This window comes from Sminthopsis crassicaudata, chromosome 1 (assembly GCF_048593235.1).
Source record: "Sminthopsis crassicaudata isolate SCR6 chromosome 1, ASM4859323v1, whole genome shotgun sequence".
In the NCBI taxonomy this organism is placed as follows: Eukaryota; Metazoa; Chordata; class Mammalia; order Dasyuromorphia; family Dasyuridae; genus Sminthopsis; species Sminthopsis crassicaudata.
Genome location: NC_133617.1, coordinates 650,495,015 through 650,522,454, shown reverse-complemented (window position 1 = coordinate 650,522,454; position 27,440 = coordinate 650,495,015). Strand labels below are relative to the sequence as shown.

At 34.1% G+C, this 27,440-nt stretch overlaps 1 protein-coding gene across 2 annotated transcripts in view; it reads right to left on the bottom strand.

Moving 5' to 3' along the window:
• The window catches only part of ADAMTSL1 (ADAMTS like 1), a 380,756-nt gene that overhangs the window by 196,819 nt on the left and 156,497 nt on the right, over nt 1-27,440 (bottom strand). For both annotated transcript variants that reach the window (XM_074282966.1, XM_074282967.1), the window contains exons 8-9: nt 13,582-13,693; nt 8,086-8,224 (exon numbers count right to left, since the gene is read on the bottom strand). In XM_074282966.1, the coding sequence (XP_074139067.1) occupies nt 8,086-8,224; nt 13,582-13,693 (251 nt within the window). The remainder of the gene's footprint in view (nt 1-8,085; nt 8,225-13,581; nt 13,694-27,440) is intronic.

The following is a 27,440-nucleotide window of genomic DNA, read 5'->3' as shown; positions in this document are numbered from 1 at the left end:
AGACTACAAGTTACTCTAAACTTAATTTATTGTTGTTTATTATTAAGGGTTTCTTTGTTTCTCTGCCCTAAGCCAAAAGTATTTTCTTAAGAAGGATGATAAAGATATCATCCTGGACTATTAGAAATTTTTTTTCCCTTACTCTGTTTAAACTAATCTCCTCTCCTTCTCCCTCTTCCCCTCTTTCCTTCCCTCCCACCTCTCTCTGTCTCTCTCTCCCTGCCTCCCTCCTTCTCTCTATCCCTCCCCCTCTCTCTCATTGCTTTTTTCTCTCCTCCTCTTTCCCTCTCCCTTTCTCTTTATTTATGTCTCTATGTTTATCTCTGTCTCTTTCATATTCTCTCTGTCTCTCTTTACTATCTCTCACACATTCTCTCTTCCTGTGTGTGTATGAACTGATATTATTATATGTTATAACCCTAATAAAAGATATCTTTGAAAGGAATATATATATGCACATATATATACATATACATATATATATATATAGAGAGAGAGGAAGACAGCACAGACAAAATACATATATGCATGTCTATATAGATTTATATGTATTTGTGTGTTGTGTGTGTACTGAAAAATAACACTGATCATGGGTTATATTCATGTTTACACATGCCATATTTGATCTAAACAAAAAAAAAGAAAATATTAAAAAATAAAACATGGTTTACATTTGGAACAATATATTGTGTGGTAGGGAGTAATATAGGAATAAGAAGATAGATGACAATGTTTGGAATGAGAGAAAGAATAATGAACCATGAAGGTAGGGGAAAAAATTAAATTCCATTCTCTGCCTTAACTACTCTTTTCTCAAGTCATCATTCAGGTGAAGAGAAAGGAACTGAGAAAGAAAGGAAGTATAAGGTACTATTCTGGAATGTGGGGCAGATATTTGGTCCTTCAAAAAAGTAGAGGAAGAGTATCCCACTTCATCTTCTTTAAAGTCAAACATTAAGAGAGAGAAATTAGAACTGATAATCCATTGTATTCAGAACACTGAGTGTGTACCACTTCAGAGTAATACCCTGGCTTTGGAAAACCATTTTGAACACAGCTCATTGTTGGGACACCTACATTTTTTATTGAACATGTACAGGAGTTCTGGCACAACAAAATCCATGGGTGCCTGAAGTTGTGGTTGTTGGATGTTTCTATATGAATTACATTTGTAGAGGTCATGTTATCAAACTGCACGGGTGGAAGATAAAGAAAAGAGCTGTTGATCCAATTTAAAAAATTAAGAAGGCTGAATACAGAGGAGGTAAGTAGAAAAGACCCTCAAGCAAATTAACAGCTGCTTTTCTGAACCCTGCCTTCTTATTTTGTCTACTTTTTGGTTATTTGCCTGTGCAGTGTTTGTTGTGGAGTGAGGGTTGGCGACTTGGGAGTTATGTCATGTTTTCTCAAGGAAATAAGTTAGAGTGGAAGAAAAGAAAAAAGTAAGGCTAGTTGCTTCCTCTCCCCATATTCCTCTTGCTCACTTTCACATTCTCCTCTCTGAAAAGGAATAGGTCCTTCCTTTCTCTTTCTGTTATTGCTGAATAGCTTTGTGCAGCTAAACTGCTATTAAGGGTAAGGAAATAAGCTAAGCAAAATTAATAGAAAAATCAACATATCTCACACCTCCTCTCCATTTAACCAACAATACTGGAGAATGGAGCTATATGTTGCTGAGGTTTAAGCACCATGCTACTGTGCTGGGATCTCTCCGGGGAAGCAAAAGAGAAGTATTCCGCATAGGAAGTCTCTTACCTATTTGCTAACTAATCAAAATCTTCAGGGTGCAATTAATGTCCTAAGAACACAGTAACAAATTTACAGCAGGGTTTCAGGACATCATGGCTAAATTCAGGTATAAGGTTTTAATAAAGTAATCACAAAACAAAGTTGTTTGGTGCAATATTATGTGGGGTACTTTTTTCTTTATGAAGAATAATCATTAAGTAATATTATTGTATTAGATTTCCTTGTAATTAAATCGACAAAAATATGGTGCTCTGGGCAGGAGACAAACCTTGAGGGGAATGAGTGTGGGCCACAACATAGCTTTTACAGTTTCTGTTATAGTTTGCTTGCATTTTTGTTTTTCTTCTCAGATTATTTTTACCTTCTTTCTAAATCCAATTTTTCTTGTGCAACAAGATAACTGTATAAATATGTATACATATATTGTATTTAACATATACTTTAACATACTTAACATGTATGGGACTACCTGTCAGCTAGGGGAAGGGATGGAGGGAAAGAGGGGAAAAAATTAAAGCAGAAGTTTTTGCAAGAGTCAGTGTTGAAAAATTACCCATGCATATGTTTTGTCAATAAAAAGCTATAATAAAACTTTTAAAAAAAGAAAAATATTTGTTCTGTTTTCTTCCTCAAACTACCCCACATTTTTCTGTATTATACCATTTCCAATGTAATCTCCTTGGGGTCAGGGATTATAATTTCATTTTTGCCTTTGTATTCTTACTATTTAGTACTGTCTGACACAAAGTAGGTTCTTCATAAATGATTATCAAATTGAGGTTGTTGATTTTTTTTTAGCCATGGTTTTATGTTAGAGTGAAAATGGTACCAAATGAGGAAGCAGAAGATTTCTACTTTAGTCAAGGCTTTGTTATTAGGAAACTCAGACAATTTCTCTCTATGTCTCTCAATTTCATTTGTAAAATGGTAGTAATGATATTTTTTAGATCAACCTGAAAAGGTTGTGAGGAATGGATGAAACAAAAATATGTTAAAATGTATACTATTTGTTAAAATAATCAATTTTTTTGCTTGTAAAACAGTCTACTTTATAGCAAATACCCTTTGGATAATTATAACAAAATGGTATAATAGAAAAAAGCAGTGTTTCTAGGTTGCCCATAATTAATTGCTTGGTCTTGCATGAATTCCTTCATCAATCTGAGCTCCAGTCCTCTAATCTACAAAATAAAGGACTTAGATGATAATAACAGCTCATAGTTAATATAGCACTTTATAATTTACAAAGCACTTTGTAAATGTTAACTCATTTAAGCCTCCCAGCACCCCTGTGTTATAGGTGTCATTGTTATATCCACTTTATAGATGAGGAAACTGAATCAGACAGAATTTAAATTAACTTGCCTGGGTCACATAGCTAATAAGAAAGATTCTGGGGAAAGAATCAAGCTCAGATCTTCTTGATTCCAAGTCCCATATTTTAATCTACTGGGTCACTTTCTACCTTTGAGAGTCTATGATTTATCTTGGTTTCTTGCAAATAGGTTAGTGACAATTTGTGTTTCTATGTAACTTGTACAAATAAATAAGATATGGCAGAATTCCAGTGTAGTTGAAAAAAAATCAAATGAGAACTGCATATACGATTGCTTCTTACCTATCCTTGATCAAATATAGTCTCTTTAACTACAAATTGGCACCGGTTAACTCAGGGGAAGAGAGATGATAATGATGATGATGATGATGATGTTGTTGTTGTTGTTGTTTAAATTTAGTGTCAATTGAGAATGAACCAAAAAGAGCTTAGAAAATATTCATTGGCTTCTGTTCATCTTGGGTATAATCTACTCAGTATTTTGATTAGAATTACACAAATTATTTTTAGTATTATTTTCTATCACTAAGTAAATACTAATGATTCCATAGCCTAACAAATGGAGCCTTAGTGGGAGTAACTATTGATTGTGAACTTGAGAAACTAGGATCCTTATAATTATCATCAACCAAATTATTTATTATTCAAAATCTCACATGTTCTCTTACCAAAATATGGTTTGTAAGGGCTCTTTTTCTTTTGCTGTTCAAAGGACTAATACAGGCCACTGCAATGACAAACTGCTGAAGCTTAAAGATCAGAGATTTTCTAAGTCAATCCTCTCATTTTACAGATGAGGAAATATAGTCCCAAGAAATGAAATGACCTGTTCATGAAACACATAATTATGGCAGATCTGAGATCAGAACCTAACTCCTGGTCCAGTGATGACATATTGCTCATTATTAAAAAATGTTGTTGTTTTAAAAAAAATCACTCTTGGAGTCTACTTTGTCTCTATTACCCATGGCTTGCTAGGAATAATTAATATAATTTAGTGTAAAACCAAATGAGACACGTCAGCACAAAAAGGCCAATAAAGCCATTTGGAATCCCTGTATACAGGGCATGCAAGTTTGGGTATGAGTTTATGACTGCTTCTCTTTAAAGTCCTGGGGGAAAAGGGAAATCTGGATACAGTTTTGCTGCTAGAAACAGATTTGTTTGCTAATGATGGTGAGGATGATAGTGTGATGAGTGAGAGCTTTTTTCACTTGTCCAACAATTACCAATTTAATCCCCCCCTTCCTTGACTTGGATTCAGAATGAGAATCTCATGCCAAAGAAGGGGAAAAGGGTGACTGCTCTGTTATTCTCTCAGCTTGTCTCATAAACCTTGGAAAACTGCTGTCTAGCAAAGTTATCCTAAAAAAAAAGTATTTCAGACTAAGGTCATTGCAAAAGGTGATATTTGTAATGGTCCAATCTTGTCCCACTGTCTTCTATGGCGCATCTCAAATGGAATTTAAGCTCCTCTCAAAATACCAAATCAATAATTGCCTAAACAAAAAGCATGCCTGTAATTTGGGCAAAGCATTTGCTTTGGGAAAGTTCTAGTTATGTACTGGAATCATCAGGAAAACAAATCTGATTCTCTATCAAGAAGAACATCTTTTGGGGAGAAGTAGTACTATCTCATTATAAAGCCCCATGGATGCTAAATATCTATCTCAGTGCTAATCACTTCCTCAGATAATAATAGCATTTCCTGATCAGTTTAGATGAGAGACTGTGTGCTAACAGACAGTATATAAGATGGGTACAAGTTTTGGTATGTTGTTGCTGTTATAGAGTAAAAATTCCTAAGCAGAAATTCAGTCCAGAAAAAAAGATCACTCTAGATCTGACTAGGATGTCAGCAATTTCTATGGTCAAAAGAGCTACTCTTTATAGCCATGGATGTGGTAGACATAAAGCAGGGGAGAAAGTAAAAAACAGATGTGACAAAAAGTATAACAAATCAACAAGGGAGAGTAAAGGGGGGGGCATATGATGAAAAGACTTATGATGTCCCTAAACAAAAGTCTCAGTGGATACCATAAATTCATAGAATCTAGAGCTGGGATCAACTTTAGTGTTCATCTGATCTGACTCCCTCATTTTACAGAAAAGGAAACTGAGGCTATGAGAGATTATACAGATAATAAAATCAATAGAACAAATCTAGACCTGATTACAAATCCAGTTTTCTTTCTATTATATTATGCTGTCTTCTTTATGTCTCAATTAAACCTTCAATAATAGAGGCTAGAAAGAAATTATTCATCTATTCATAGTGCTAAGAATGTTATGAGGTGCTTAAAAATAAATAATTTGCAATATTTATACTCATAGAATTTTGAACTGAAAAGGGACTGATTTCCTCCTTTTATTAATGAGAAAACTGAAGCCTTGGTTACAAAGAGAGTAAGTTGAAGAGCTGGGACTTTGAACTAAGAACCTTGAATGTGTTTTTCAACAAAATGCCTCTTCTTCTTGCTATCTTAGTGATTTCTCAAGTGGTACAAAGCAACTTAAAAATTATCAAAAATAGATTATTTTTATTAGAACTGACAATCCCAACATTTTGCATTTTTGAATCTTTTGATTGGGCACTTAGACATACCATTTTGTTCACCTTCTCCCCAATTGCTTTATTAACTAGAAAGCAACTTTGGAAGGGTTTGAGCCTGCAATAATATGTAATGGAAAAGTATATATATATATATATATATATATATATATATATATATATATTGCTACTGAGTCACTGGATAGAGTCTGTCCCAGATAATGATCTTAGCCTTTCCTATAGAATAGAGTATGATAAATTTCATGTTATTACCTAGGGGCAATGCTTGATCTCAGAACAGTATAGTTCTCCTTTCTCAATTATTTTCTCTCTCTACTATAGCTCTTAATTTTTACAGCTTTGCCTAATTATTTCTTGAATTAAAAAGAAAAAACCCTGCTTCCTGACATCTGTCTCTAAGTTGTTTTCCCTCCCCTACATTTTTTTTTTACCACCACCTGTCCTAACATTTATACATGTGTGGTGGCAGATTTTAAAAAACAACATGGAAAATAGAAGGGGCATAAATTTCACATTGTAAGCTTCTTTCAATGCAGAATTGCTTTGCTTTTGGATAATAAGGAATAGGCCAAAAATTCTACTCCAACAGAGAAGAGCATATAAGAATCAATGGCCAGAAAAAATGAATGTTATTTTTTCTGATTGTATTTATTTTTTTTAAAGTGTAATTATCATAAAATGCTTTAATGTTGAAACTATCCCTCTGTGACCATTTGGCCTTTGCTATTTTTTCTAAGTTGGGAGAAATAGATCTTCCAGTCTTTCTAGAAATGCATGTCAAATTCTTTGGGACTTTGAATTGTATAAGAATTTCAAGTCTGACTGTCTTCTGTTGGACTGACCTGTCTATCTGAACCAAAAGCCTCATCATTACTCTTCTTATTGCAGCTGTGAATGAGAATGTGAGTGTAAGGGGAAGTATTTTTGCAATAGTATTCTAGATGGATAATAAAGATTCTTCTTACCCAAATATTTTGGGTAATAAAATTTCTAAATGTCAGGATTTCCCAAATAAAACAGCTAGAACATAATTTTCATACTCTAGTCAATTTTTCACATGATATTCATTTCTTCAAGTGGACCCTTTTAAAATTTTTCTAATGTAATATATGAAAATAAACTTCTAACCACCTTTACTCTTGTGGTTGTCAAATATTGGTTCTTTGGAGTTTTAGTTAATGAAAATATTTTCTTCTGAGTTAATCATGGTGTTTTAGTTAGGTGGTATGATTAATGACAGAAACTGAGGCATTAGATCATATGTAGAATTTACTATTTCTAATTTAAGTAAAAATGGTAGAGGAAAACTAAACAATAAATTGTGTTGGGTCCAATAGAACATTTTGTATTCACATCCATTCTGGAACTTAAAAAAAATAGTTCAAAGTATTGTTTTTTTAATATGTTAAGTGACTGGTAGCTTGTATCTTTAAAAAAGCATAGGATTCTTCCTCATACTTCTGAGATTTGAGAAGTCCATTTATTGAACTCTACTACACAAGTTCATGACTTGAATTGTGGAATTGAGAAGGTTGTTGGTTTTTAACATTCCTTTTCAGAAGCTGAGAATGATTAAGCTAAATTCTGGCAAAGAAACAACAGGAAGGGTTTCAATTTCAATTGCAAATGCTGCTTTCAAGAAAATTATTCTCTCTATCCTTCTGAAGGTAACTGCTCACTCCTAGAGGTATTTCATTCATCAGGCTTATTCTTTGTCTTCCAAACAAGTTGGAAGCATGTAGCAAAATTTTAGTTATAAAAGAGAAACCATGATGTGCTTATATCATTCCTTGAATCCAATAAATTAAAAACTGCTATTTTGCATCATTTCCAAGCCTGAATCTGCTCAAATGTAGCAAAAATTTAACTTCTGGGAAGCTCAGTTTCTTCATCAGTAAAATAAGAAGTTGAACTTAGGAGCCCTTTGAGGTCTTTCTAACTTGAAATCTCTGATTTTTTGGCTATTGTTTTGAGCCCATCTCTTGGTTAGATCTGTCAGGGAACTATATTTATATGTGGGGTAAATGCTTGGCCAAGAGCCAGAAACTGGTTTCTTCTCATCATACACTAAGATGAGAAAAAGCTATGATCTGGATGCTTCTGAGAACATTGTAGCAGGCATAGTCTAGGAGTCATTTATTATCAAGTCTTATAAAGCAGATGAATAAGGAACCACAGTAAAATATGTAATGTCAACAAAAATCTACTGAGATCCCTTTCCTTGTGGATTGTAGGATTGCAATGAACACCAGTCTGGGAATGATCCTCAAATATTTCTGTTACAAAATTCAGCATGGACTTTCCATGTGCAAGCTTAGTGCACACGAGAACATATTAAATTGTGGGCTATCTTTTTTTTTTTTTTTTAAAGATAATTATTCCAACTGGATTTCCACTTATTTTAAACCACTTATCAGCATGGACTGACCTGGCAGGACAGGGGTCCAAGTTACACTCTTGAAGCTTTGGTTTGGGTTTGACATTCTCTGGGTAATAGTGGCAGTATTGATCTGCTACAACTCGGCTGCTCCGCAGATCATAGCACTCAGCCGAGGTCAGCTGGTAACCTGAAACATTCAAACCATCCAGACAAGTTCAAGCAAAGTAGCAGACACATCAAGACAAATTATTCTTGTATTTGAGTCACTTGGACATTAGGTATTTTGAGAGGCATATTTGTTCTTTCCTGCACCAAACATTATTATTCTGTTTTAATAATTCCATGTTAATAAATGACCAGTTCATTCAACATGATTCCATGGAAGTCACATTTGACCATTTATTACACTAATTTTATATTAGCAAATGGTGGGTTTATTTAATAGTTCTATGAAATTCACATTTACAGGGTTTCCTGGGGGATTTTTCAAGTTGGAATTGAACCACTGATCTAAGAATCCCCACAGATTCACACTCTACACTTCATTGCATTGTACTGTTTAGACTCTCCACTTTTTGAAATCCCAACCCAATCTGGGAGGCCCAGGTAAAAGATCAGGTATTTTATGCTTTTCCTCTTCTCCCTAAGAGATGTGTGATCTTTCCTTCATCTGAATCCATAAAACTTTATTTATTTCTCTTGGGTATCTTATATCCACATTTACATTATATTTATTTGTTCATGTACCTTCCTTTCTTGAGTATAACCCCTTTGAGGACAGGATCTGCTTTTTTGTTTGTCTGTTTTTATTTTACATTTTCGTGGTTCAGCAGAAGGGGCTATAGTAGGTATTTCAAAAATTCTTGTGGCAATTAATTGAATTTATATTTCTTTTAGCACTCAGCACAGTGTACTGTACAAGGCAGGTTTAATAAATGTTTGTTGCTTCTTGAATCAATAATTTGTAAAAACATGATTAGATACTGAGTTTTCAAGGTTATAAGGACTATGCATTATGTTTCTTTTGCAAAACCCAATAAAGTAATATAGTGTGTTACACACAGCAGGTACTCAGTAAAGCCTTATTAATTAACTTTAGCAATGCTTTACCTCAGTAATGAGCTAAAGTAATTAATCTCTCTCCTTAGTGATATAGTCATCAAGAAGAATAAAGTCTATAATAAATAAATCCACTTAACAAAATCCTTAGACCTCTATTCATAGCATTTTACTTTTTTGAAAGGTCCTTACACTTATGCTCTATATTAGTATATGCTCTCATTAAAGAATCTTGCCTTTCCTCTGACCCTTAATTACATTATGATACAAGTCCTGATCTTGTCCTCTGAGGACATTCTTAGAGAAAATTAATCAATCAACAAGCAATTATTAAGCTCCTAAGACATACAAAGTACTAGATAATGGGGATAAAATTCAATTAATGAACAATTCCTACTCTTAAGGAACTTAATAGAAATATTTGTAAATACTCTTGAATATTAAGAAATAAAGATGATAAAATATTGATGTAGATGTTATTTAAAAAAGGAGTATGAAAATCTATTTTCAGACTAAAATAATCATTTGAAAATATACCAAGCTTGGCTATATCATAAAATTCCTCAAACTTTCATTCTAGTTTCTGTAGATATGGTTTTGAGGTCAGAGACAAACTTAAAATGAAAACAGTAAGTCTTCAAGTGTAATCGATTATTGGTTTCATTCTATCAGTCAGTTAATAAGCATTTATTAAATGCCCACTATGTGTCTAAAGTGGGCAGAGCGCTGGGCCTGAAATCAAGAATACTCATCTTCCAGAATTAAAATCTGATATCAGACACTTTCTAGCTGTATGAGCCTGGGCAAGTCACTTCACCCTGTTTGCCTCAGTTTCCTCATCTATAAAATGAGGGAAATGGTCAACTACTCTAGTGTCTTTGCCAAGAAAATCCCAAAGGGAGTGACAAAGAGTCTGACCTGACTGAAGAACACAAAAATAAGTTAACCAGGATCTAAATAAGCAGCAGGCAGGATTTGGTCCTTAGGTCATAGTCTTCCAACCACTGCTGTATCCTTTTAGATCTAGACTTCTAGGTATCAGTATAGAGAAATCAGGAGTGTATGAAATTGCTAAGGAAGACAAGAAATGATTAGAGAGATATGAATAGATCCAAGAAAGGATAGTATCTTCAGCTAAAGGAAGAGACAGCATATCAAAAGAGTGATCAGAAGCTACAGAAGTTGAGGGCTGGAAAAAAAAAAAAAACAGCCAAAAAATGTGATAATTGGGAACTCTACTGATAATCTTTGAGAGAATGATTATAATTGCATAATTAGAGTAGAGACTATTGCAAGGAGTCAAGAGAAGAGAGCAGGAGACTTCTTTTTTCAAGAAGTGTAGCAGTGATGGAGAGGAAGAGTATGGAACAGTAGATGAATGAGCTGGAAGGAAAAATAAGTGAAAGTTATTTGTTTATTGTTTTTACTTTTTATTTTTTAGTGGTGGAGAGACTTTAGGATACAGAAGGAACCAGTAGAGAGAAGAAATGAAGATGCATGAGAAAAAGGGGATGATTGCTGGAGTAAAGTTCTGGAGGTAGTGGAAAAGCAGTGTGAAATCACACCAGGAAGTATGAATCAAAGGTAAAGAGAAGGATTAGAAAATGAAGAGCAAGAAAGACATTATTTTAAAGAATGGGATAGTTTTTAAATAGATGGCTGCCATCTAATTTTTCCTAGGGAAGAAGTAGTATTTAAACCAACTTTTGCAAAGTTTTAGGGATGATTTGAAAGTATCTGTAACAAGTAGCCCAAGTCTGGTTAGATTTGGAATTAGAATATCTGAGATTTAATCCTAAATCTGCCATTTACTGCTAGTGTAACTGATGAGATCAATTGACTTCATTGCCTAATCTATAAAATGAAAGGGTTAGAGCACATGATCTAAAAAATCCTCTTCAAATCTAAATCTTTGATCCTAAGGACTTGAAGATACCTATCTTGACACTCCCTGAATGTTCTCCATATTAAACAGTCATTTAACAGATTTTCATATGGCAGGGACTTTAGGTCCAGCATCTTGATTAAAACAGTTTATACTAGAATAAGAAATATACTAAAATAAAACAATTTATGCTAGAACTAGTAGAATATACTAGAATAAGAATAATTCTTGCTCTCAATTTCCTTATCTGTAAAGTGAGGATGGATAATAATAGTAACTACATCATAGGGTTAATGATAGCACATGTAAAGCACTTTGCAAATCTGAAACTGCTGCAATAATAGCACTTAAAAATAAGATTACTATATTATCTATGACTTCTTAGGCAAAATAATTTGAGTGACTTATCCAAGATGACACTTCACCATCTAGCTACCTGAAATCTCCTATCTAGGAGTGAGTTAGGATGATAGTAGGGACTAAAGCATGAACACAGTTATGAGCCAACTCAGAACAGATGTCACACAAAGTGCTATGGAGGTCTAGCTGTTGGACAAGAATAAGAAATTCCAATTCTCAGATGACAATGCTTTTCAAAATGTAAGAAAAGATTTGAAATGACAACTGTATTTAATAAAATATATAAGGATTAGAACCAGAGAATATTATTGTTAAGAGATCTTAGAGAATGTTTGAATATGAATTATAAGTAATAATAAATAAATTTGTATGTTAATAATGGGTATGTTGAGACTTTAAAGAATATTTGTTTGTGAATAATAAATTATAATCAATAAATTTGCATGTTAATAATATGTATGGTAAGGAACTTTTTAAAAATCATCTAGCCTGGTTCTTTAGGAAAAGAGGAAGTGAGATCTCATTGCAGCATTTGCTATTTTATTTTAAAACAAGACCCAGGTCATACAATCCGAGAATTAGAGGAAATGTTGGTTTTTGCTTAGTTCACTCCATACCTGAAATTCCCATCCCTCTTCTTCCTTGTTGCCTCCCACTATACCACTCTAATATAGCTGATAAGTGGTCATCTATACTCTAAAGTCCTTCAGGAAAGAAGAACCCACCACTTACCAGAGCAGGCCATGCCTATGTTGAACAGGTCTAATTGTTAGAAAAACCTAAATTCGCCTCTTTGTAACTTCCTATTGCTGTTTGATGTTCCTGTTTCTGTCCTTTAGTTGTAGACCAAAAAAAAAAAAAAAAAAAAAAAAGGCTAATCCATATTTCATGGTTAATATCTTGCCAGCAGCCTTATATCTCACAATAATAACTGGCAGTTAGAAAATTCTTTCAATTTTGCAAAACATTTTACATATGTGACTTGTGTGCCTTAAAATGATCCTATGGACTACAGATATCATTATTTCCATTTTATAGATGACGAAACTGAGGCTGAGAGAGGCTAAGTGATTTGCTCATTATCATACATCTAGTAAGTGTCATCTACAGTATTTGAACCCAGGTTTTTTAGAGTGCAAATCTAATACTCTATCCACCAAGCAATGATACAGAGGGCATAGGAAAGAATGGCCAGTTTCCAGTAAGCATGTTTCTTATTTTAAAAAGGAAAATCTCCAAAATTTTTCTTCAATTTTTAAAAGTGAAATTATTTCCTTTGTTAGTCATTAATACAGTTAAGTAAAACAAAATATCAAGTTCAAAGAAATATCAAATTATTGGCTATTCATCTTAAACAAAGTATTTTCATATTCAGAGTAGATAGATCAACTGGAATTACTCTATTGAAATTCTCAAAATGTTGAATTGATGTTTTTAATAAGAGAGTGGAAGCACTTAATGGTATATTTGAATAGCTGTTCCATGTTATAAATTTAATATATCTTTCTACATTTCTCTTTGGAACCAGTGTACATCGTAGTTTTCAGTGCTTCTTTCCCATATTATATGAAGGTGTAGTAAATAGTTGGAAGTGAGCTTTTACAAAATTATATCTCTCTTTCCTCGTAAAATAGCCTAATCTGTTTTTCAAGGATTCTGATTGCTAATATACAACAAGTACAATTTATACCCTAGAATGTTTGCTTATTAGCTGAATTAATGTATTTATTTCTGTTTGGACATTAAGGATCTGGATTCCAATTCCTGTCTTGTTCTTAGCTACCTGTGTGATTTTAGGAAACCTCTTCCTTCCTCTAGGTCTCATACCTACATACCCATAATGTGTACCTTCTTATACAGCATGATGGATTTGGAGTGCATGGCTTCTGATTCTTTTTTGACTCTATATTCTGTGATCCTAAATACATTTTAGAATCAGAGACCTAGAATTCATACACTTCAACAATTTAATTTAATGTCAACATAAAGTAAAACAAATTAAGCCTTATCTGGGATCAAAGACTTTTCTTCCATTAAAATAAACATAACAAAGCCTCTAAAAAGGAAGGATATTTTAAAAGAGGTCATTGTTCTTATATGGGAGTTTTTAGCCCTTAGACAAAGAAGATGACTAAACCATAACACCATATTTTTTCCCTTTGGCAAATCATTATTCTTCCACAGTAGTACTACTCTTTTTTAGAGTATCTACTCTTTCTTAAATGAATGAATGTTATTACCTCCTCCACAGGTTGCTGAGCAAGGAAAGAAATCAGTTTCTCTCCACCTGTGTATGATGGGCTGATAAAAAATGAACTGAACAGTGCTATCAGCAGCTCCAGCATTGTGGACCTGGAAGAGACAAAATGAGAGTTGTAGAAATATTAGGGGGTAAGGCGGCTTAAAAGGGGGAAATTAACAACAACAACAACAAAAAGTAAATACAATGGGATCTTGCATTCTTTACATTTTTTTGGTCAGCTCTAAGGCTACTGTTGAAAATTATTTTCCGTATTTTTTCCACTTCCAAATTCCTATTTCCATAGTTTAGAGAATCTGGGGTTGCTGCTGCCATCTTTTAGACTTGGGATCTTTGTGTTTTGTTTTGTTTTGTTTTTTTAATTTTGGGTATCTTGAAAAATGAATCTCTGCATCTTAATTATTGTGTATTAGGCAGCTAGGTGGCACGTTACTTCCTCTCTCTCTCCCTCCTTCCTTCCTCCCTTCCTTCCTCCCTTCCTCCCTTCCTTCTTTCCTTCTTCCCTCCCTTCCTCTCTCTCTTCCTCCCTCCCTCCCTCTCTTCCTTCCCTTCCCTCCCTTCCCTTCTCTTCCCTTCCCTGTCTTTCCCTTTCTTCCCTTCTTCCTCCTGCAGCATGGATTTCTTTGTATATGTAGCCAATTATGCTTTCTGACCTCATTTTTCTTTATTCTAATTTATTTTTATAATGCTACTTTAAATATATTATGTTATTTAATAAATTATAATTTACATATTTAATAAATTTTGTTTTATAATAATATTTTTAATTATTCAAAATACATGCAAAGATAGTTTTCAGCATTCACCCTTATAAAATCTTGTGTTCCAAATATTTTTCCCTTCCTCTCCTGCCCCTCTTTCTAGACAGTAAGCAATCCAATATAGCTTCTCACTCTTTCTGTTGTTGTTTGCTTGCATTTTTCCCAGTTTTTTTCCTTCTTTATCTGATTTTTCTTGTACAGTAAGATAACTGTATAAATATGTATACATATATTGGATTTAACATATATTTTAACATATTTAACATGTATTGGACTACCTGCCATCTAGGGGAGGGGGTGGGGGGAAGGGGAAATAATTTGGAACAGAAGGCTTTGCAAGGGTCAATGTTGAAAAATCACCTGTACATATGTTTTGTAAATAAAAAGCTTTAATAAAAAACCAAATATATTTCCACATTTATTATGTCGCACAAGAAAAATCAGATCAAAAAGAAAAAAATGAGAAAGAAAATAAACAAACACAATTAACAACAACAAAGAAGGAGAAAGTACTATGTTGGATCTATATTCAGTCTCTGTAGCCTTCTTTCTAGATACAGATAATTCCCTCTATCACAGGTCTATTGGAATTGGCCTGAATCACTTCACTGTAGAAAAGAGTCATGTCTATCAGAACTGATCATCATATAATCTTGTTGTTGCCATGTACAATGTTCTCTTGGTTCTACTCACTTCACTTAACATCAGTTCATGTAAGTCTCTCCAGGTCTCTCTGAAATCATTCTGCTGATTGTTTCTTACAGAACAATAATATTCTACAACATTCATATATCATAATTTATTCAGTCATTCTTCAACTGATGGGCATCCACAGTTTCTTGCCTATCACTTCTACTTCTTTATATAGCACATTGGGTACTGGTAAAGTTCAATTATGATGATTCCACAATTATCAGAGATATGAGTAAAATGGATATCCAAACACAGGCAAGATCTGTTTCCTTTAATTTTTGTTTGTTGTACTATGTCTAATTTAATCCATAAATGCTCTCCAGATGATGTGGCTTATCTGGCTCTCAACCCAAACATTTTGCAGGCTTTCGTCCCTTTCAATGCTTTTGGATGTTTTGGAGAAAGTTCATGGGGCCAGCAAATTAGCAAAGCATAAGCATCAGTGACATAACACTTATTTTCTCTGTGCCCAGAGTAACATTGAATGTGGAGAATAACATGAAATATGTCTCTACTTTTTGCATGAAAAGCTAAAAACCGTGAAATAAGAGGACAAAATCAGGATAAAAAGAGAAGACCAAAAAAATTAAAGATCAAACCTAGATGTGTTTTCTAGAAGTTGGAAAGGAAAATGAAGAGTTCCTCAGAAAATATTCTAAAGGGAAATAGGGAAAAGGAGAATTAGTAAGTGACACCCAAGTACATAAGAATTTTGCTCTACTGAAGGCAGGGTATTCTTTTTTATGGAGAATAAAAAATGATATAAATCTCTATTAAAATACAACTGTGACAATATAGGGTTCTCAACAATAGGGAGGACTTTTCTATACATTAATATCTTTTAGTCTTGTGAGTCAGAAGTAAAAAACTTAATTGCTTGTTTAGGGATGTTGCTTAATCATATGTTTTAAAAGGATCATTTTGTTGTTGTTATTCACAAAAGTCCATAATTCCCTTTGGAACTATCATTCTGAGAGTTATTAGATAAAAGCTTCTAATTTGCTCAAACATAAACAAACAAACAAAAAAAAACTACTAGGAAAATTTATTTTTCCTTTGCGGGAAAACAAAACAATCTTTCCTCCCTCAAATTTGTTCATCCCCCCAAAATATCAAATAATTTGTAGGGAACTGCTATAAGATAATATAAATTTAAAATAATTTAATTTATAGTGGAAAATAGGAGAAATATAAAAGGAATTTCATACGGTTTTCATATAAACAGTATAGAGGATAAAAGAGCAAAAAATTCTTATCCTAAGGAATTTGTACTTTTTTCCAGTTTTTCTACTGGTCTGAGAAGAGGAAAAAAAAAAAAAAAAAAGGTGCTGAAGTAGGTTCTTCCCATGATTCCCTGGGAGTTACCTTACACTCCAAGAGTTGAGAATAAGGGTCAATGAATACCTATGGGATGAAACAATAGTATTAGAGGATTTATTTTTGTTAATGCTATTCTAAATATGAAAACTATAGGCTGACCAAAAAAATGCAGATATGTTAGTGTTTGAAAGGATAAAAATAAATAAAATGTTTTTTTTTGTTTGTTTTTTGCTTTGTTTGCTTTAGTTTTGTGAATACTTAAGTATTCAAATTTAACTGTGATCTCATCAGTTTGGGTGTTCCTTCCAGTGAAGCAGGTTATTACCCAACCAGGCCTGTCTATCCTATATGCCTCTTGTCAACAACCTCAAATAAGTTTGCCACAAGGGGTCAATCCAACAAGCTGGGGGCCTGCCTCACTTTCACTTGACACCAAGAGTGGGATTCCAGGGGAGCACTCAGGCTGTCTACACATCATCTCACGCTCTGATGATATCTTTTCTTCTTTGTTTTTCTTCAAAGTCCCTTATTTTTCATGTTGTAGCCTGCTCACACCCAACATGTGTCTTATCCATTGTCCTTTGTGTGATATTTATTTTAAATTCCTTCAACACTGTTATGTTCCCTGACTCACAGCAATATAATGAGTCAAAAATAGTTTTTAAAAATTATTAGGCAATATAGTGAACTAGCCTTGCATAAATATTTAGAGGAATATAGTAGCTGGCAAGTGAAATTATCTTGGTATTTCTTTATCCTGATTCAGTTTCCATTTACTGACTATAAAAAAAACAACAACAACCCAAAAGCAAAACATGAGAATTTTATGATCCTAAAGTGAGGTTTTTAAAGAGAGTGATTCTTTTAAAGAGGAAGGGAAATGACTAGAAGTCCAGCAAAGAACAACAACAAAGAAAATGGGGAAATGAATTAAATGGATTCCCAATTGATTGAATTCAATTATCAGATCAAAGGTGCACATAAAAATGGGAAGAATAATACAGGGAATTCCTGTGGGTGGAAAATCCATCTATCCAGGTCAGTTTTCTCTGCAACTCAAAATCTTAGTGAGTTGCTTAAACTAATGAGAAGTTTAGACTTGCTCTGGTTACATGGGCAGAACATTGAAACCAGGTCTCCCTTGCTCTGAAGACAGCTCTCAATTCCCTTCAGCACTCTTCCTCTTAGGTGGCAAGAATCGATCACCTGGATTGTTCTTCAGGATTTTTATCATTGACAAGAATGAAAGTAGAGAAATAGAAACTTGCAGATGATATAAGAGTGAGAGGACTGTCATTGCATGACAGTCAAGATTCAAGAACATCTCCAGAGGCTAGGACAATCAGCCAACTCTAAAATGATGAAACTTAAAAAGGGTTGGATAGAAAGTCTAGAGGCAACCAAAGAATTGGTCTCAAAATCTGTCTTAGTGCCATTGTGTTCTTCAGGTCTACCCAATCCCTGTCTTTATACTTCATTTTCTTAATAAAGTTTAAGAGAACAGAAGAGTCAGATGGTATCTACTTTTTCCTCAGGAATCTACCCCCTACTTCCAAACATATGGAACCCTGAAAAACTCCACCCTACAAAAAGAAAGAAGAACTTAACCAGCCAGGAAAAGTTATTGGATATTAGCGTTTGGTGAACTTCAATTTTTGCTTGCTTTCAGAAAAGGATCAGGGCTTTAAACATTCATTTTTTTTGACCGAGTTCATGTGGACATGCTGGGTTTTTTTGCTATCATCAGAACTTCTAAGGTATTTGGGTGACATATTAGCACTTTAACTTTACAAGCAAAAAATGCTCAAAATCAGGTCCAGTTCTGAAGCGTCTGTTGAGAGTTACAGTCTGACACTTTTTAAAGAGCAAAACACATCTGGTGTGTGTAATTTTGACCTATGTTAATAAAAGAAAGAAAGAAAGAAAGCTCTGAAAAAGCTTTTCTTTCTTGGGACCTCAACCGGTTGTTGAGTGTAATGATACTTTACATGAAAATTAAATGACTTTGTTAAAAAAAAAAAAATGGTTGCATTTCCTAATATATATGTACAGTGTAGCTACTATAAAATGTCAATGGGAGCATGGTGTATCTTTGGCACAGGGAAGGGAAAAGAAAAGCTTTGTAATTAATGTTCATATGAAATAAAACAACTTTTAAGCACAAAGATATTATCCTTGCTCTAATACTATATTTGAAAGGACAACAAAACAAAAGAAAACTATCAGTTCAAAGATTTTTATGGCATCATTACTTGTAATTAGAAAAACTGGAAGCAACCCCAAACATTCTGTAGTCAGAGAATAGATACATTAGATTATCTATTGATAACTGAAAGAATTGTTCTCAAAATCTGGTACTTTCTAGTAAAACAATTCTGTAATGGACTTAAGACCAATAATCATGGAAAAATAAAGAAATATATCTAGAACTTTATGAAATAATTTAAAACACCATCACCACCAACAAAAACAAAATAAATGGAGAATAGAGAATTTGCTATCATCATATCAGAGGAAAAGTGAATGGGAATGGACAAAGAAAGACATAGAAAGTCTGAAAAAGTCCTGATCTTTTGTACTTTGAAATGGAATGTATATAAAAGTAAATAAAAAGTTAAAAGCAAATTTAACTGTTTCATTGATGTTTAATAATAAATGTACAATGTCATTAAAAAAGATTTAATCCCTTTGCAAGGCTTTTCAAATGCATAAAGAGGGAAAGACATTAATGCCATGGAATCCTCCTCCTCAAGCAGGGAAAAAGCAGCTTCCAAACCCCAAGGATCTTCCCTCCACCAGTTTTCTTTTCTTTTGGCTGTGGGGATACCAAGAAACTCTTTTGCCCCAGACATGCCTAGCAGGGAGGCTGGGCAGTCAGGAGTCACCCCCTACCTGCCTTGGCTGTAGTTCAGTCAGTCCTCTGATGAGCTTCTGTGCTAGGGAAGAGGGAGAATACTGGGGCAATGGAGGGGGTTGGGAAGGAAAAGAACTGGGAAGAAGTACTAAGTACAGTTTCCTCGGAGGTATAGTTTGCCTTAAGGTTATGGGACTGAGTACTACTCTCAAGGGGAAAAGAAGATTTTTATTATTGGAGAGTGTCTGTGGGAGTATATGTACAATTGTTGAGGGGAAATCCTTATGTATGGAAGGAATTATGATGAGAAAGAGACAAATAAATATATTAAAGTACCTTAAAAGTTACTGAATTTAATTTTGGAACATAGTAATGGTCATCTCAGTGCATATTCCATGAATTTATTGAGACTAAAAGACTTTTAAAAAAAGGTTTGTATTTTGGGTTTCCAAAGCAGATAAGTGTAACAAGGTGTTCTGCCACAGTTCTTTCCCTAAAAAACAAAACAAAACAAAACAAAAAACCCAAGCATATTTGGCAGAACAAGTTAATGCTTATATAAAATCTCTGATCCCTTCTTTCTGCAGGCAGTCATCTTTTCTGAGAAATTCCGTGGCCTTTTCACAATTTGCTGGCCTGTGTTTGAAGAATCAATTTAATGAAAAAAAATAGAATTATTACAGAAATGTTCTCATCCAAAATGACTTGGCACTCCAGTTGCTAAAAGAGTATATCGTACAAGTAGAAAAGTGTAGTAAGAAGAATCCTGAAGTTGGTATCAGAGAACCTGAGTTCAATTCAAAAATTCAATTCAATTCAACAAATATTTTTAGATACCTACTATGTATAAAATGAGAGGCAGCTCAGCTAATGCAAAGATTCTTAATCTGGCATCACTGCAAACATTTTTGATTACTATATTTTAATATATGTGATTGCCTTTATAATTCTTTTTTAAAAGTTAATGTATTAAAAAAGAGTTAATATATTTAAAAACCTTATTCTGAGAAGGGGTGAATACATTTCACCAGACTGCCAGAAGGGTCCATGACACAAAAAGGGTTAGAAGCTCCTGGGATAGCAGAATGAAGTTAGAAAACTTGGATTAAATCCTGTGCCTGAAGGATGCTGGCTGTAGCCTCTCATGCCTCTGAAAGCTGCATTCTGGAATTCTTCTACCATGCCCTACTTCATCTTTAAGCTTTCCTCCATCCTTGGAGAGGCAGATAGGTGATGTAGTGGATAGAGTGCTCAGCTTGCAATTAGAAAGATTCATCTTTCTGAATTCAACTATGGCCTCAGACTCTTACTAGTTGTGTAACCATCGGCAATTTACTTAGTCCTGTTTGCTTTTGTTTTCTCACCTGAAGAAGGAAATGCAAACCACTCCTGTAAATTGTAGGAAACTCTAAATAGGAGTTTCCAAAGATACAGCAGCTTTGGCATTCAAACATTGGAAGTATCCTCTGCCTCTGTGACATCTCCCTCTGATATGAGGACTCATCTCAGTTCTGGGAGGTGACTAGACAAAAATGAATTTGGATCGATTTGAAATTGGTAGCATTGATAGACTAAAAATAATTAGAGACTCATTATCAACTTGGCAAGAGCTCTTCATTCAAGTGCCCCATGATGCCATGTTTGGCTCAAAGCTATTAATTCTTTTTTAATCAATAACTTGGATAAAATAATAGATAGGAGAAAAGATGGTACAAAGATCAGAGGGGCAGCTAACTCACTGAATGATAGCCAGGAACTAAAATGATTTTAACAGGCCACAGCACTGGATTTAATTTAATTAGCTTAAATTCAAAAGGGATAAATATAATCTTTTGCTTAGAATAAATTAATAAATGTCATAAGTCACAGGTTGGGAGGTATGCTATATGGTAAGGTACTGTTCCTTTTATAAGTGCTGAATAAGGCAGAAAATAAATTTTTATTTAAAAACAAAAATCTAATCCATGTAGGAAGAATGTAAATAATTATCCTTTTCATACACAGTTTAATTGCTAAAAGTAGCAGAAAAAAAGTATTTTTTTTTGCCATGAAAAATTGATAAAACAGATGCAGAAAAAAGTTTTCCAATTAAAATGTGAGAAGAGACACAGGTTGGTAGGAGACCTTGATAGGAGGAATGAGGGAGGGTAGAACCTGTTTATGAACAAAGAAATGAATGAGGCTATAAGGCACTGAGATCCTTTTCTTAACTCATGTACATGTCACTGTTTTTAGAGTTGGAGAAATTCACACTCACAGAATTCTTATCAAATAATTTTTCTAAGATTAACTCAAGGATGTTAATTTTATAATTCATTGAATGTTAAATTTCCAGAGTTTTATCTCATAAGAGAAAGATGAATTGCCAACTGAATCCTGAAAGAGCGAGGTGAGCACTTTGAAGAGTTAAGAAAAGCCCAGAACAGAGAATCAACACAAATGGCTTCTCTATAAGCCAGTTAGCCACATCAAGATGCTGAAAACTGACCGGATGGTCCAGAATTGTGTTGAGTGTAGAACTGGCTAGGCTTATTTATATTGATGAGTCAGCCATCCTGAGGAACTCTGACGTTCTTTTCCTTAAACTCCTGTGATCCTTTATTATTTCTAAAGTGATTCAGTATTTGCTCTTCCCCTGACATTTCCAGTCTTTTTACATTATCTTTGGTTCTTTGAGTTCCTCCCCTTCTCCTATGATCTGTGACCCAGGATCTCTGGTGTCCTAGCTATTCCTCAAACAGACAATCCACCACCTAATTCTGGATATTCTCACTGGCTATCTCCCATGCTTGGAATTCTCTTCCTCTCCACATCTGCCTCTCAACTTCCTTCAAGTCTTAACTAGAATTATGTCCTGTACAGGAAGCCTTTCCTCAATTCATTATTTACAATTTCTCCTGTATATTGCTCATCTGTATATAATTGTTTGGATGTTGCTTCCCCTTTTAGACTGAGCTGATTGAAAACAGGGACATCTTCAGCTTTTCTTCAGCTTTTCTGATTCTCAGCTCTTGGTACCATGTCTGGCACTTAGTAGGTGCTTAAAAAGTGTTTACTGACTAACTGACCACTTGTCTACTGCAATATTACACCTTTTCTGGTGACCTTTTAAGGATAATTGTGAGTTAAAAGAACTTGTCTCTGTTTCATGAGCTTGAGAGGAAGAGCAGATTTACTAAGCAGGAGAGAATAGTAAGGACCATAAAGGGAGCAGTTAGCAGATTTGCACAAGGCAGATTGTTCCTTCAGGTTCATAAGGCATCAAACAGAGAAGAGATTTTATTTATATAGTTAAGGACACAGAAGACCTCACAGAAATTCAAGAGGCATTTCCCTCTTTTGGTTAAGCTGCCTCTCCCCTCACCCTCATCCCCAAGGACTTTAGAGTTCTCATTACTCCCAGCGGGTTCCAGAGAAGGGGAAGGTCAAACAAGGTTTGCATCTCCCTGTGGCTCACTACTATATATCTACTCCTGACGGTGCCCATTACTCCCCTGCCATGATTCTCTGTTCCTGACACACATCTTGGTTCCTTTTCCTCCTCAGAGGAGCAACTCCAATCCTGTTCTCTTACTTAATCATTGTATTTTCTCTGGCAGCTTCCAAAGGGTTCTGTATATGGTCAGATGTATGTTATATTATATCGTTATTTTTTGGAGTCCATGCAATTCTTTTTTATTCAAGTGTTTATGGGACCAGCAGCTGGTGTGTTAATTATTTCTCAACCATTTTTTTCCCTTGAGTCTGGTTTGGCTTTCCCCTTAACAAATCCCAAATAGGTCCTTTCCTAATTGACTATAATGTATCTTTTTCATATTGGATATAGGTAAGAACAATGTCAAATGAAGATGACTACTAAGCTGAGTTTCAAAATCCCTTCTATATGGAGAGTCTTAGGATTCTTTCCCTATGGGAACTTTGTAAAATGGAATCATAAATTCTCTTTGCTTGAAAATCCAGCATGGGGATAAAAGCATTTGTTAAGTGCTGATCATGATGCTAAGCATTTTGTAAATATTTTCTCATTTGATCATCACAACAAACCTGAGAAATACTTTTATTTTGATTTTACAATTGAGGTCAAGTTTCTTGTTTAGAATAACACTACTAATAAATGTGTGAAAGTAGTCTTCCTTACTCCAGGCCTAATTTTTTATCTACTTTACCAACTAGCTGTCTCTGAGAATCATGGAGATACAGATTAAAAAGGCTAAATTTATTATTTCACTGAAGAAAAAAATTCTACTACCAATGCAGATCTGCCCCTTCTAGACTTAAGGAGTTGTCCAGAGTACTAAGAGATTAAGGGACTTACCTAAGTCTATGGTAACCTAGTATAAATCAGAGGCAAGACTTGAAACCTCATCTTACTGGCTCTGAAACTATTCTGCTTCTGTTGTATACATGTGAATAAATAATAATAAACATTAAATTTCCATTGATTAAAAAGAGGTCTTTAAGCTATCCTAAGGTAGCCTATGAATGCTTTAGTGAGCAGGGATTCTTTTTATTAAGAGAGCATCTTTTTCAATTTTCATTAATTGTATTTGACACTAAAATTATTTTGTAGCAACTTCCATTCTAATTATATATGTATGCAATGAGAAAACTGACAATGCTAGGCTTCTGATACTTCAGATATGAAATACTGCCACAAATGATAATTGGAGTAGCCACCCTCTCCTCCCCAAAAAACCCCACCTAAAATGTTGCTACCTGAAGCACTGACTCAGCTTACATGTAAAATATAATAAAAAATATAAAAAAAAATAGTTTTTGATGGCTGGGAAAGTGCTTCCCCAGGAAACAAGATGCAGATAACAGCTCAATTTTAAAGTTGACCAGAAACGTCAATTTCATACTCTTGCATGCTAAACATTTGTGAAGAGGATCCATCATTACTGTAACGAACCATAGGAATGGTGGAAGAAGCAATAAATTTGGAATTAGAGTCTGGATTTGAATCTTACAACTATTACTTATTGGCTGTTTCACCAATTCATCTCTCTCTAGTGTGAAATTATGTTAATAATCTTGCATGGACTGTCTTGGAAGTTTACTGAGAGAAAAGGTGTTTGGACATTATAAAGAACTACATGGGCATATAGGTGACCCAATGGATGGAATGTCAGATCTGGAGTCAAGATCTGAATTCAAATCTAGCCTCAGACCTTGTTCATTTGTAAAATGAACTGAGAAGGAAATGATAAATTACTCTAGTATCTTTGCAAAAACACCAAACAACAACAAAAAACCCAAAGGAGATCAGGAAGAATTAGACATGCCTGAAATGACTAAATAACAACAACAACAAAACAAAAGCACTATATGGGTGTAAATACTATATGTATGTATGTATGTATGTATGTATGTATGTATATATAGTAAGCTCTATATATGCACACACTGTTATTATCTTTTCTTTCTAAAAAGAACTTTGTAAAATATAATTCCAGATTCGAGATGGAAAGATTGACAAGGGGGTAGACTAATATCCCAAAGCACAAAGAAGACATGGCTTTACCAAAAAAAAAAAAATAATAATAATAATTATAACACACAAGTAATAATAATTTAGTACCTTGAATAGAACAGCATATTCAATTATAAGCCCCCCTTTTAAAGAGACATAAATAATTAATAGTAAAATATTAATTTGACATTTCAACAATTTCCTAGATAAGATTATGGAAAACAGTTATATGATTCGATATTATTGGATGGTCTTTGTAAAAAAAAAAAAAAAAGAATACTTGGCTAATTTTCAGAACTGGTAAAACAAATGCATGAAATAAATACCTTACAAATAAAATTGCTTATTTTTATTTCCAAGTAATTTTAGATTTCTCTAATTTCTAATGGTTTCTAATGAAACCTTTATTCCTTTCCCTTTTTTTCCTGTTGCTTGGAAGCTATAAGAGAGATTATAAAAAAAAAATAATAATAGCCTCCTCTACTCTTTGAATGAAATATTTAATATGTCAGCTTTTTGGAAATAATCCTCAATTTCAGTCTGGGAGTAGATAATACTACTACAATAGGAATAACAAAATAGTGTATTTGAAATCAGGAAAACCTGAATTCAAATGAAATTTCAGAAACTTACTATGTCTTTAGAAGCAAACTGGAGTTTAAAGACCTGCTTTTAGTTCTAGCTGTATACTTTTGGACAAATCATTCTTTGCCTCAGTTTCCACATTTGTCAAAGGAATGTTTTGCTTACTTCATGGGTATTTTGGGGAAGGAGGATGATTAAATGAAATATATTTTTAAAAGTTAATTACTATCTTTAGTTACGAGTATAAACCTTGGTAGGTTCTTCCAAGCTAGATGGGCTTTAAGTATTCCCCCCATGATTAACTTTGTCTGGTGCCCAAGGAAATTTTCCTAGCTAAGTCAAGAAAGGTTTAGTTATAAGGTGATGAATTTTTTCAGTCATAGGTATTGATGAACACCAACTATTAAAATTAGGAGGGGTTGCCATTGGAGTTGGGGGATAGGATACCAATGAATTCGTGGATATTTTGATGTACTGAAATATTATTTCAGTATATTAAACACCTTAGGACATATAATAACTCAAGTTCCCCAAGAAAGTTCTATTGTATGTACACATATGTATATATGTTTTTCTGTCTGTTTATCTATCTATAAATGAGACACAGCCTGGAATAGTAGATTGAGGACTGGCTTGACAGATGAAGCTATATGAATTCAAATGCGATCTCCCTTAATGTCTCATGTCTCTTGGTAACTTTTTAATACTATAAATTACAGAAGAATTATTGATCTACATTGGAGGATTCTAGAAAGCATTCCCTCTATCCATAAAATAATAAGTTCAGTTATATATATATATATGTATATATATATATATATATGCAATATACACCACACATGGAGTCTATTCTGTAGCACTCAGGGACTTGAATAAGTAAACTTATTGCCTAACATTTTAAACTTTGTATGCTATTAATCAACTTTGTAGCTGCATTTGAGATAGATATGATTGCATTTTTGCTCTTTGATATTCAGAATTGAAATAATGTAATATCTCCTTGACTAGCTACAGCATTGGGACCGTCAGGAGTTATCTCTGATGGTTTATACCAAGACTTTTATGTGGCTAGAATCTGGGCTGGATTAAAGAAAGCTATCATGCTGAGTGAGATGGAGGACAGTCCTCTGGAACACCTCTTCAATCCAACCTCTTGCCTATCACATTTTCCTATGAAGTATTCCTACTTCCAGCTGCCATAGGGTCACCAAGCATTAGTTTAAATCAAATGTCCTCCGGCTACAGGTCTCATGATGAAAAATTTATGGAGTTCTGGACACATTACAAGTTTTACAGCTTTACAGCTGAAATCCTTCAGGTTTTTCTGACCTGTTGATGGGGAAAAAATGTTTTGTTTTATTGTGATTCCCAAATGTTCTTTTGGTGTGCGTTTTTTTTTCCTATAGAATGTGTATGTTGCTTCCAGCAATGTGTTTTATATTACCATGAAGAATAGGGAAGCTCTGATGGGAGGAAACAACTGACTCTTTTTGCCAACACAAGAGAATTACAGAGCTTGCCAGTGGGACCATGATGATTTGACCAATGTCTTCGTATCATCAGTTGGTTTTTAAGCTTTGCTGTAGACAGACATCCTCTGTGATCCAATCACAGTAAACACACAAGTGACTTAACTCACTTGTAAAGTCCTCCTCTGCTCTCCACAATTAAAGATGTGTTGGCTTTTGGAACCCTAAACCCTTCATCATGCTCAGATTTTCCCAAAGAATGTATGCAAGAGTTTCTCAAAGATTTTAAAATGTCAGATGTTTATTTCTCAATTGTGAAGTTGCCATAAAGTGCAGGATGTAGTTTGTTCAACACCCTAGAATTAAATATTTCCTGGAAGAGCAGCTTTTCCAAGACTTCCATATGTTCGTCCATGCTGGCCTCTGTGTATAGAATACATGAATAGACTCATGGAATAATAAACTTGAAAGGGAATTATATCTAGTCCAATTCTCTAATTACTACAGATAAGGAAATAGCGTACAGAGGGAAATTGATTTTTCTGTAGTGGCAAAGCCAATAAATGGCAGGGGAAAAATCAATGCCAAAGCTGTGTAACCTCAAATTAAACATTCTTTTTTCTATCATATCTTTCTCTCTCCACATCTCAGCCTGCTGAAGTCAAAGCTTGGTTCAGATGGCAC